Genomic DNA, 12,830 nt, shown 5'->3' on the forward strand with positions numbered 1-12,830 from the left:
CACTAGTCCAGAATACTGGGTGACTCTCTCCTGAGCCTCAGAGCTCTCATCTTGTCTGACAATCCTGAGTTCAATTTGGTAGCAGATAAAAAGGTACCTGATTTCTCAGTTGAAAGATACAAAGAAAGGGCTCAGCTGAAAGATACTGAGAAAATTGTCCAGTTGAGAGACACTGAGGTTTGGACAGGGTCATTAGGTAGGCAGTTGGCCTGACATCTTTCACAAAATTGGCAGTTTAGTGGGGTTTGTCAGGACAAAAGTGAAGATACCATACAAGGCCTTTAAGCTCCAAAGATAAGGGACACAGCTCTCACCAGCTATTCATGATTTTCTCAGGCAACTGAGAAATGAAAAGAACTGGTGAAAGGTGAATCCTCACGATATCCAGCAGCCCTGCAGGGAAATCCACTTGTTACTTTTAAAAACTACCTAGTCCAGGGACCCTCACATGAAGACTGGCCATCCAGGGACCTGCATGCCCACAGTGGTTTTAGACTGCTAAAGGGAGAAACGGAGACGCATGAAAGAGCACAGCGGAGAACAACCGTAGGGTGACACCTAGAGGTGCTTGCTAGCACCTATTCCCTAGTCAAAATATATACACTGGCTTCTCCCCCTACCTCTCTGGAGCATCTTTTCAGAGGTACTGAGGGTTTGCTCCTCAGGCTATAACCTGCCGTAAGATCTCCAAGTAAAACTGAAATCCACAAGTCTTACGTTTTCCTTTCAGTTGACAAAATCCATGTCCCACACAGGCAGCCACTTCTCAAATTCACTGCAGCTTCATGGACAGAAGAGCCGTAACTCATCAAAGTTTATTATGGCAATTAATTATACAAACATACCAGCAATCGCTCATCCAGTACAGAAGTACTCGAACCAGTAGAGTCCATTAGTGATTTCTCTGTATAAATAACTTATGAGAAGCAAGCACGACTGGTCAGGGACCGACAGGGCTGACTGAGCATCTCATCGCACGCACCCACTGATGGCACGCAGGCCGGGCAGGGCGGGGCGGGAGGGGCAGGCACCAGAAAGTTGAGTTTCCTCTTTGGCCCCCAGCACCCCAGGCCCACCAGGTGCTGGGTACTAGGGTAATGGACAATTCAAGGCACATATGACTTCCTAACAGATAGCAGCTCCAGAGTCTGCCCTTGAGACCTGGTTCACATCTGGTAACCACCAAGGTAATGCTTCATTCATCACAACCCCCTTTGGTCTATTGTCATTTTTATTACTGAACTGCGTGCTGAAAGCCCCCAGCGTGGTGGGGCCTGTGTGTGGCTCAGAGTCATTGTCCCTGCCCTTTACATTCTGAAGATAAGAGAGATGCAAAGAAATGACTCCGACATAGGGATGGTGTTTTACAAAGCACCACAGGAGAAGTAACTGTTAGGGCATCTTTTGATGTCTGTCTTAGGAGGGCTTTAGGGGGTCATGAAGAGTTACAGGAGAGAGTCAAAGGAAGGGAGGGGGCTGCCGTGGATGAGATTCAAGGCACTAAAGGAGTGGACAGGATGGGGCTGAGCCACAGAAGTCAACCAGAAGCAGGGAGATCCAGACAGGGAGGTGGCTGGGGAGGCAACCCAGCCTTCTCCTAAATGAGCCCCTGATATGACCATGGTCTCCTGGACAAGAACTGCCAGCTCTCCTGCAGCCAGAGGGTCCAAGGCAGTCCCTGGATTCTCCAACCAGAGCCAGCAAGGTCTAGGATCCGCCTCTACGGTCCTCGGCCTGCTCCCTGCACGGGCACTGCTGCTGTTGTTCAAACGGCAGCACACAGGACAAGCTGACCTGACATCGACGTGAAAATCACTCATTGTTTTGCCTACCTCTGTTCTCTCCCCCTGATTCAACTCTGCCATGGAGCGTGTGATGGGCCATCCTTGAACGCACCAAGAGACACAGAGAGCTGCCTCTCTTGGAGTGGGCACCGTGGTTGCACTTGCTAAATCCCAGAGAAGAGGGAGGGAGTGAGCAGGGGCCAGCCAGACCCTCGCTGAGATAACTCCGCACTGGGTTCAGGCATCCGTGAGTCCGTGCAGTCACAAGGAGATGTCCACAGGCGCGGGCACCCATGGGGAGGACTGAACTCCCTGCCTGGTGAGCACCAGGAAAGCTATCGCCTGCCACGGAAGCCAGGTGCTCCCTTCCCCTGGGAGGCCCACAGGCCCTGGAACCGCCTGGTGTGGCCAAGCCAGTCACAGTGCCTGGTCAGCCTTTCCAGACCTGTGCACTCCCAGCTGGGTCCCCTCAGGCTCCTGGGTGACCCAAGTCCACGTGGAGCCAACTCCACTTAATTTAGCCTCGAATCTCAGCAAGGGGTGGGCTGAAGGCTGTGGTACAGGTGGGAGTAGGGAAGGGCCGAGGGCCAGGACTGTGCCTAATAGCCAGGCCAGGTGGGACCCTGAGGTGGGGGGAACCCATAGGGAGGAGCGGGCCCGGGGGGGTAGGGGGGCTGGAGGGGGCCTGAGGGCTGGGGCTGTGTGGGGTACGGAGGTTTTCCTCCTGTTGAGAGGTAGGGGGGCTGCTGAGGATAACCAGGACTGGGGGCCCGGCTCCCCACCATGGGGTACCCGGGTCCAGAGGCACCAGTGGGGGCCATGGGATAGCCCAGCCGGGGCGGTGTGCTCCTCTGCGGGGACCAGGAGTAGCCCGAAGGGGCCCTGGCTCCCGGCTGGGCTGCGGGGTATGGGGGCCCCAAAGGCCCACTGTAGGAAAAGGAGGGCTGGGGCACCACGGGGAAAGGGGCCGGCGGGAGCGCTCCATGGGCGGTGGGGCCCACGGACATGCCTGGAGAGGGGCTGTAGGGCAAAGGGTAAGGAGGGACCACTGAGGGCTGCGGCGGCGGCTGTGGCTGAGTGTCTTCGGCTGGCGGGGGCGTCGCCTGCGGGCCAGGGCGCAGTGGGGGGGGCGGGCGTGGAGGAGGGGCATCCCCGGCAGGCTCCAGGGAGGCCCTGGGCTTTCTCATCACATCCTGGAGCTTCTCCACGCGAACCCGGCGCAGATGGGACAGTGTTCTCATGGAGGAGAAATTCTCCAGGAACGTGTCCAGGGGCACCTCGCCCTCCAGGAACTTCTCAGCCATGGCCTGGAAGACACAAGCTCCAGTGGCATCAGGTCTGCCAGGATGGAGGCCACCTGAATACCGCTGGGTCAGAGGTCAGCTGCAGCCCTACCCCCACCCCAGCCAGGTGGGAGCTGCCTTCTTTGTCCTCCGCTTTGGGAATTTCTCTCTAGGGCTCTTCTCACTGGTGATATATTATTACACAAGCACATGTTTAATTTATCCTGTCTCCCCCACCAAGATGTCAGCTCCCGGAGGGTGGGGACCACCTGTCACGGCCACCGCTGTTCCCCACCCCGGCATCATGCCAGGCTCATGCCAGATGCTAAATTGGGTGTCGACTGACCAGATGAACACTGGCTCCCTGGTCACTAGAATAACCCAGCCCAGCCAGGGGCTGAGGGGCCTGGCAGAGGGCAGAGAGATGTGAGAGAGCCAGTCTGCCTACAGAGAGTGAAGATGGGCCCAGAGGGAAGCAAGAGAGAGCTGCCAGGAGAGGGGAGGGGTTGGTGGCCTGGCTTCAGCCCTCCAGGGTACCTGTTTACTGCCCTCCCCCACCCCCAGGCCTGCAGCTGCCCCACAGCTGTGCCATCCATCGTCCATTTCCACTTCAACTAGTGAGACTGGGTTCCTGTTCCCTGCATCCAAAAGGGCCTCCATGGGGACTACAGGAGGAGGGACCATTCACCTCTGCCATCTACTAGAGCCTGGGTCCTGCTCCCTGCAGATGTGGGTACTTAGGACAAGAGCTCCTGCTCCCGAGGAGCGGGACCCCTGGCTTCTCCCCTCTCCTGGAGCTGCCTGGTCTCTTCTGCTGCCCTCTGGCCTCTCTTCACTCTCTGTGTGCAGACCAGCTCTGGGTGGAAGGCGCTGCCAGGCCCCACAGCCCCTGGGTGGGCTGTGCTAGTGACCTTGGAGCCAGTGTTCACCCGGTCAGTGTTCATCTGCTCCAGGGGCCGACTCTGCAAGGAAGACCGGGTGTCAACAGCTGTCTCACCTCGGACTCTTCTTCAATCTTCATGCTTTCGATCTGCAGAAGGTCCAACAAGGTCCCTAGCTGCAGTGCTGAGGAGAACTTCTCTGGAAGGGAGGGCAGAGAGGTTGACATTTCAAAAGTGCCTCTTGATGCTGTGATAGAGGCCGAGGTTTCGGCAAGGGTCCTGGAGAGTCCTATGTGCCAGGGGCCCTGCCTCTGCCCTGGGGTCTCAGCAGAACTCCCTTCTGTCGGTTCCCTCTGGTCAGCTTCCTGAGCTGACAGGAGCTCAATGAACAGACACTGGCTCCCTGGCTCCCCGGCTCCCCGGCTCCCTATGCTGGCCGGGAAAGCAAGAGGCCTCAGGCTCTGCCCACCCAGCCTAATCTGCCCAGGGGGTTACTTCCTCTGTCTGAGCATCAAGTCCTCCACCTTGGGGACCAGACGCCCCTCACCTCCTCAGACGGCAGGCTGGGACACAGAAAGCCCAGACCAGGCTCTCCAGATTCAAATCCCAACTCCACCTCTATGTGGCTGCGGAGCCCTGGCCAAGCCCCCGCGTCTCTCTGAGCCTCACTCCTCTCATCTACGATGAGAACAATGACAGGACCTACCCTTAGATGGCTGCTAAAGCACTTAGCCAGGCTGGGGATGTAGTAACCTGCAGTAACTGCTGGCCCCTTCCTGTCCTGGGGAGGGAGAGGGAATCTGTTTTTCCAGGAGATTCCAGCAGCTTCCCTAGCCCCATGGGGAACAGGGACCCTGAGTGAAGAGAGGCATCCCTGGTGCACATTCCCAGGGCTGGTCACCTACCCAGCTTTGCCTTCTGCTCCTGGCACCGTTCCACCAGCTTCCGGAGCTCCTGGTACTTGTCTGAGAGGTTTGAGCGGCTGATCTCCAGTGGACCCTGGAACTCCAGGTTCTGTTCGGCCAGGCTGCGGTTGGTGGCCAGTGCCATTTCCCGCTCCAGCTGCAGATCCTGGACCTACAAGGCAAGACACCTGACCATGAGACCTGCCACTCAGCTCTTGGCAGGCTGGGCCAGGGGCTCCTGGGACCTGTTGCTTACTGAGGGGAAGCCAGGCAACACTCAGCTCCCAGTTAGAGTCAGACGGCATGTTAAGTGCATACTAAGTCGCTTCAGTCACGTCCCACTCTGTGACACTGTGGACTGTAGCTGGCCAGGCTCCTCTGTCCATGGGATTCTCCAGGCCAGAATACTGGAGTGGGTTGCCATTCCTTTCTCTAGGGGATGTTCCCAACCCAGGGATCGAACCTATGTCTCTTAAGTCTCCTGTATTGGCAGGTGGATTCTTTACCACTAGTGCCCCCTGGGAAGCCCAGAGTCAGATGGACCTGGGTTCAAACTCTGAGCAAAGCACTCTGACCCAGATGCCTCACGAAACCTTAACCCAACAGCCTCTGTGGCAGAGGCACGTGGGGAGCTGGCACTGAGGGACATGTGATGAGCTGGAGGAGCCTGCCATGGGCTGTGTGGAGCTCCAGGGAGGGGGCAGGGAGAGTCAGAGGCTTCCTAGGAAGGAAGGGACAAAAAGAATCACTTATCCCCAGGATTCAGAGGTAAGAGACCTCCTCTGAGGTGCACTAACGTAAGGCCAGAACACAGGCTGGACACACAAGGAGGCCCCCAAATAAAGTTAGTCTGAGGAATGGGAAAGCCAGGGCCAGCCTGAGACCTGATTCCAGATAGACCTGCCCTGTGTCCTGCAGAGAAGCTATGCAGATGAGCTCACAGTGGGCCCCCTGGAGAACTGGAGGGGAGTCCTCAGGTGAGCCCCTGCACAAGTCTGGCTGAGACCACGTCCCCAGGCTGAGTGGCGCTCTTCCCCTCAGCGAGGTCCTTCCTGGTCACCAGCCCGTGAGGCGGCAGCCTCAGAAACCCTTCCCAGACCCGCTCTGACCTGAAGCCCCATCCATTTATCAGGGAGAGGAGGGCGGAGAAACAGACCCATACCCCTGCGGGAGCGGGGAGTACACGCCAGCATGTCACCAGGGGCACCAGCGCCCCCCAGCTGGGCTCAGGGCGCAGCTCGGCAAGACCGGCTTCCACCAGGAACCACCGAGCAGCTTCTCCACCATGGTGCGCAGGTGGCGGGCCCCGCCTGACTGGCTCAACCCCGGGCAGATGCAGGAAGCCATGGGCGTCCTAGAGGAGGGGGCTTCAGAGGGTCTGGAGCCCTGTGCTCTGGGGTGGGCTGGGAGCCTGCCCTTCGAGCTCCAGGCTACCAGAAGTTGTGGGGCCTGGCCACGGCTTCCCAGGTCTGCCCCTCACCCGGCTGTCACAAACGCCCTCTGGAGCGGCTCAGCAAGGTCTCTGACTCAGGACACCTGCACTGTGGGGTTCCAATTGCATTTTCATCAGCCGTGAAACCTTTCCTTCTCTTATGTGGCAGACCCAGAGCGGTGCCTGAAGTACCCTGTTCAGCTGCCCCTTAAGGGGTCCCAGATCCCCAGTGGACGTGTCCTCTTTATATCACCACTGCCTTTTCCCTGGGTTTTAGCCAGTAAATCTATGCCGGACACTTTCCCCTAAACCTGGTCCTACCTGTTTCTGGCCCCTCTCCCCAGAGCCTCCCCCAAAATCTTTCTCCATCAGGAGTTCATAATGAAGCCCTTGACCCTCATTATAAGAGGTCAATAAGACAGTTCAAGCACCCCACCCAGAAGACCCCAGAACACACACAGTTCCACAGGGAGAGCGGTCCCCTGCTCTTTTCTCCAAGCAACGTCCACAGCCCAAACTCAGTGAGCTCCCGTTCCTCCTCGAATCCCACAGCGACGTTCACGTCTCACAGCCCACGGGAGGAACCCTGTCCACAGGGTCTCATGCGTCTACAGATCTCATTCTTCACTTCCTTGCGATCCCGTGACTGTTCTTACCTTCTGAGAATTCAAATCAATTAGACGGGCACAGCTGCATGTCACAAACTCAACTTGCCTTTTGCCTACGAGGTTGTTTCTGCTGACATTTTCCATGATTCTGTGCTTCGCCACACCTCCCATGGGCCTGCCCAGCTTGGAGGTCAATGAATGCTAATTATGTAATTTGGCCTGTTTCTACGAAGTTCTGTGCCCTTGAGAACAGGCCTTGGCGTTCCCGTCACACTGTGTTCATGGCAGACTGGAAAAGCACTTGGTGTTTAACATGTGAAGACGGGATGAAGGCCGGCATCGAGTTAGCTTGGAGCCAGGCCCTGGCTGAGCTCACAGCCTCTCTCTCTCTAGGAGGCAGCCTTGGAGTTTAACCAAGATCAGCCTCACTCTGGGTGGTAGGACACACCACATCGGGCCCAGGGCCTCCCCTCACACCCTGCCCTGCACCCCGTGCCCTCCAGCCCTGGCGAAGGCTGCTCTTGCAGGGAGAGGGGCAGTGAGGCAGCCGGAGCACCGGCAAGGAAGGAGCCAGGACCAGGTCTGGCTGCAGAGCCCCTCAAGCAGAGGGAAGAGGTCTGCAGAGGCAGAGGCAAGAGAAGTGATGGCTAGGCTTCCCTTTTCTGGGGTCAGACACTGTGAATATACAGAAGTGACAAACGGCACGGTTCATCAGTAAAGACAGAAGCACACGCCAAAGGCTGATCAATGACCTCGCCAAAACGTGCCCGTGTCTCCCGACCATTGGGGCAGGAGGCGGCGGCGTGCGGACTGCGGCCACTCGAGGTGTGGCCGGGGGCACAACCAGCTCTGCAGCCACATCTGGTCAACTGACCTCTTTGACCTTGCAGGGGAGTCACAGGGTCAAGGCGATGGGAAGAGCAGGGAGTGCCCTTTATAAAATGTAAGGCTCTGTACTTTCAGACGGTGGCTTATTCCCGTGAGGATGGTGACTAGGAGCTGTAGGTGATTAGGTGTCTGTTATGATTGAAAGGGATTAAACAGGAGATGAGCCTAATCCCAGTCCCAGAACGGCTCTCCTAGAGATGCAGGCCAAACAAGGTTGTAGGTGAAAGGCGGCTACACGACAGACCCAGTGCTTTTAGAAATGCCTCCAAACCCAGGCTGGAGCAACAGGGTAGGGGCTCCAGGGGCATGAGGGTCCCTGAAGACACCGGGAGCCAGAGTTGGCTGGGGGCCCTGGACTCTCTGGCTCTGCCCTTCCTCCCTCCCCAGAACTCCCAGAGGGCCCAGGAACCGGACTGAGACCCAGGGGCTCCTCTGGCTGGGCCTAAATCAGGGTGAAGGCCACAGAAAAGGGAAAGAGACCTGGCCCAAACTCCCAACAAGCCAGCATCCCTGAGGAGGGCCCAGTCCCATCCGCCATCTCTGCCCCATGACAGCCTCCCCTACCTCCGGGGAGTCCTGGGCCAGTCGGTCGATGGCCTCCGGGTTATTCTGCATCTCCTTCAGCTCCTCCAGGGTCTTGTCTTTTAGCGTTTCCATCTTTCCTGGGATCACAGAAGGACACTGAAGTGAGAAAGGGGCGGCTCAGGTGGAAGGGACGCCCGAGCCCATGTTCATCATCTGTTACAGACCAACTGGAGTTTCCGAGCAATGCTGCCAGTCCACAGGGAGGTCCAGGGAGGGCACAGCCTGGCTACCCTGCCCATCCTGTTCCCAGGGAGACCAAGAAGCTGCTCCTTCACCCCATGAACTGCAGGATATGCAGAGGAACCAGACAGCCAGAGGCAAAACCACGATTCCTGGAGGTGTTAGATGAAGCTCCCCAAGAAGCAGACAGGAAAGGCAGGAGGAGGGAGGTGGACAGCCAGGGACGGAGACTAAACTTGGCCCAAGGCTGCCTGCAAGCCCTGATGTCAGCACACACCCTAGGAGGTATCTATTTCTGTCTGAACAGAAATGTCTCGCTGGCTTTGGGCGCCTCCCTGCCTGTCATGTTTAGCACACCAGCCACCTGGGGTTTGCCACAAGCATTCTCTGCAGCTCCCCGTGCCACAAAACCAACCCTCATGTGCCACGAAAACAAACTGTCACATGCACGTCCTCATCAGGCAAGAACCAGAAATCACCAAACTGGCCCCTGCGGGGACCAGAAGGAAAGGAAATCGACCGACCCGGACAGGACGCCTGCTTCGATGGAAGAGCTGGTTTCCGCAGCCCTCCCCCCGTCACTCTGCCCAGGGGGATGTGGATCGATGACTGTATGACACGAGGTCACAGCCAGGCCCCAGGAGGACGGAGCTCCAGGGAGAAGAGGAAGCACACACTCAGGGCTCACTTCCCTTCTGCTGACAGCATTGTCTGTTCTCATCATTTTCAGACACGTGTTTTATAGCCTGGATTTTTCACTACAAAGGCTCTGACAGTTTTCCTAGGATCCCGATGCTACAGAAACCCGGAGTCCCCCATCGCCCCTCTGCACTATGGCTCGGTGGGAATGACTGGGCTGAGGGGGTGCCGCGGAGTCCAGGCCCAGGGTTACGGGGCCTGTGTGTCTAGAGGTGACCTCCAGGCTTGCTTCCTCATCTGGACTAGGAGGGGAAGGCATCTCCAGGGCAGCAGAGAGACAAAGGAGAAACCCATCAATGGAGACCACGTGACACCTCTGCCAGGAAGGCCCAGGTTCAGCCTTCGTGCTCCAGTGTAGCTATTAAAGGTGCCCCCCCATTCATGCTCTGAAGTGTCCTGGTTTAGATAACCGATTAAATGGTCACCTGACCGACAGACCTCTATAGGGCCACCCCCACTTTCTGTTACCTACTGAGGGCTGAATGTTGCCCCCAATCTCCATGACAAGGATGCCAAGCTTTGCTGAGCACCTGAACCCCCGGGGGGGACGCTCGCTGTGAACGCAGGAGCCACAGCTGCACCCTCAGAGCCCTGCATCGTAGGCCAGAGTGGGGCCGAGAAATCTCCCGGAGATGCGGACGCAACTGGTCCGAGGCCAGATTCTGAGAAAGACAAAGGCTCACTGCTGGTCGTGTGCAATGGAGGCCACTAGGGACTAGGCACTGTGGTGCGAGTTTTACAACGCACCACCTCTCCTGCTCCTGCGAGGTGGGGGCAACTGTCTCACTGGTGGGTGGGGATCAGAAAGGTTACAAGGGGCAGAGTCAGAATTCTGCACTCTGTCTACACCTCACTCTGAGACTCCCGACAAGCTTGGTCTAAAGGTAGACAGTAAGGGTCTGGGGAAGAAGCAGAACTGGGGAGGCCCCCCTTGTTGTTGTTTAGTCACTAAGTCGTGTCCGATTCTTTCGTGAGCCCATGCACTGCAGTCTGCCAGGTTCTTCTGTCCATGGGATTTCCCAGGGAAGAATACTGGAGTTGGTTACCATTTCTTTCTCTAGGGGATCTTCCTGACCCAGGGATTGAACCCACATCTCCCATGTCTCCTGCTTTGGCAGGCGGATTCCTTACCACTGAGCCACTAGGGAAGACCACTGGGGAGGCCTCCCCCACCCTGCACTTACTACTCTGCAAAGCCAGTGAGTGTGCCACGAGCGAGATGAACAAGGGGAATGGAGCAACATTCTGCAGACCTGGAATGTCAGGGGCCTGGGCTCTGTCAGACTGACCTCGTCTGAGTCCCAGTCCCTGCCACTTGCCACTGTGGGAAGTGGCTCAGTGAACTCACCCTTGGCCTCGGGTTCTTCGTCTGTAAAATGGGTCAGTGCAATGGTCAACACAGGCAAAGTGCTGGCTCAGTGTGAGGCCTGGCCTAAAACAAATGCTGACAGAAGGCTCCAATGCTGCCGAAGTTACTTATTGGTTACTAAAGCCTCCAGCATAGCCCAGACTTGCTGGGCCTCAGTGGCAGCTGGCCTGGCTCCACCCACCAGGGGAGGGACCTGCCACACGAGGGTGTCTGCTCCTTTCCAAAGTTAGGGCTGGGCACAGAGACACCCCCAGACTGAGGATGGGCGCTGCAGTGTGGGCAGGTGACTGGCTGCAGACAAACAGTGCAGTTTCCACAGTGCCACCCGAGAGGGCCCCAGCAGGTCCAGACACGCTCACCACGCACCCGCTCCCCGGGATGGGCCCCCACTCTCCCCCGACCACTTACCAAGGGAGGTGGCCCCAGCCAGGCATGGTGAGACCACATTCAAGGCGGCACAGCCTCAAGAGCTGATGGCACACTTTTCGGTCTCAGGACACCTGTCACTCCTAACACTATGGAGACCTCAAAGAGTTCTCATTTACGTGGATCTTAGCTATTGATAAATATCAAAATTAAAAGTGAGGGATTCTTAAAACACAAGAACACAAAAGCATACACACACTTGACGTCAGAAGGATGTTGTGTCGTGAACCCTCTGAAAACTTCCCTGTGTACTCAGTCAAGAAAAAGGAAAAAGGAAAATAATGCCCTAGGTTACAAAAACCACTCTGACCTCATGGACAGCCTGACAGGGTTCTCAGAGATCCCCCGGAACACACTTTGGGAACCAATGGCCTTAGATGTTAGGTGCATAAACTCAGGAGCCAGACTGCCTAGGTTTGAAGCTCATTTCTGCCACTTACTAGGTGTGTTATTTAATTTCGCTGTGCCCAGTTTCTCCAGCTGTGAAACAGCAGTGCCTGGCACACTGCAGCACTACGTAAGTCTTTGTTGTCACCAGGACGCCCATAACCTCATTACACAGTGAGTCTCGCTATTATCCAACCTCAGAGACGAGGCTCAGAGAGGTGTCCAGGGTCACCAGGCCCGGAGGGGGCAGTGCCGGAACCAGTCCAGGACTCTTCTCACCATCTGCAGCGGCTTTGCCGGGGGTCCCTGCTGAAAGCCAGAGTCCCAAGTTCCCTAGACCCAGAGCTTCAGCATCTCCACGATCCATTCATTCTTTGTTTCTTCCTCCCTTCCTTCCTTCCCTTCTTTCCAGTTTTACTGAGCTATAGCTCACATATAGCACTGTGTAAGTTTAAGGTGTAGAACAGAATGAGTTGACTCACATCATGAGATGATGACCATAATTTTAGGGAACATCCATCATTCCCTATAGGTAACAAAATTAAAGAAATAGGAAAAAACTTGTGTGTGTGTGATGAGAACTCTCAGGACTTTCCTTCTTAACGACTTTCAAATGTAACATATGGTGTTAATTACACTTACGTTGTCTCTATAAATTGCATTTTTATAAGTAAAATTTATAAACTGTTATATTTATCATGATCTCTTTATCATCCCTATCGATTATCTACCCTATAATGGAAGTTTGTACCTTTTGACGGTCTTTCTCCAATTCCCCTCCCCTACTCCCCACCCCCATCTCTAGTAACCATAACCCTGATCGCTTTTTCTATGAGTTTATTTGTGTTTGTTTGTTTTGAAGTGTGACTGACCTACAACCTTGTTAGTTCCTAGTATACAACACAGTGATTTGCTTCCATACATTTCAAAATGACCACCAGGACAAGTCTGGTTACGCTCAGTCGCCCTACAAAGATGTTAGTTATTGACTGTACTCCCCACCCTGTACACCTGACCCGCATGGCTCACTTATTTTGCAGCTGCAAGTTTGCACGTCTTGGTTCTCCCTCACCCCGCTGCACCCCTGCTTCTGTTTGTTCTCTGTATCTGTGACTCTGTTTCTGTTAGGCTATGCTTGTTCATTTGCTTTTTAGATTCTACATACAAGTGAAATCATAGAGCATCTGGCTTTGCCTGCCTTAACTTCCTTCACTTAGCATAAATGACTGATTTTAAGGACGTTTTCAGGGGGCTCTATCTCCCTGCGCTGTTTCTGCTGAGGGTCTACCAGGCCTCCACACGCACTGCCTTCCGGGTGCTGACGGCCTGGCTCATGCAGGCATGGAAGGGGCTCTGGCGTGTGAGAACAGGGCTCTTTCCCTCCGGGATTTAACTCTGGGTGT

The 12,830-nt window shown here is 55.8% G+C and overlaps 1 protein-coding gene across 9 annotated transcripts in view; it reads right to left on the minus strand.

Moving 5' to 3' along the window:
* Positions 1-782: 782 nt before the first annotated feature.
* Positions 783-12,830, minus strand: part of VPS37C (VPS37C subunit of ESCRT-I) — a 29,610-nt gene continuing 17,562 nt past the window's right edge. For 4 of the 9 annotated variants that reach the window (XM_015103124.3, XM_027959305.2, XM_060404285.1 and 1 more), the window contains 4 exons: positions 8,346-8,443; positions 4,854-5,025; positions 4,065-4,147; positions 783-3,091 (listed from right to left, as the gene is read on the minus strand). In XM_015103124.3, the coding sequence (XP_014958610.2) occupies positions 2,384-3,091; positions 4,065-4,147; positions 4,854-5,025; positions 8,346-8,438 (1,056 nt within the window). In that variant the 5' untranslated portion in view covers positions 8,439-8,443 and the 3' untranslated portion in view covers positions 783-2,383. The other 5 variants (XM_042238251.1, XM_042238252.2, XM_042238253.2 and 2 more) reach the window with 5 other exon arrangements.

This window comes from Ovis aries, chromosome 21 (genome assembly GCF_016772045.2).
Source record: "Ovis aries strain OAR_USU_Benz2616 breed Rambouillet chromosome 21, ARS-UI_Ramb_v3.0, whole genome shotgun sequence".
In the NCBI taxonomy this organism is placed as follows: Eukaryota; Metazoa; Chordata; class Mammalia; order Artiodactyla; family Bovidae; genus Ovis; species Ovis aries.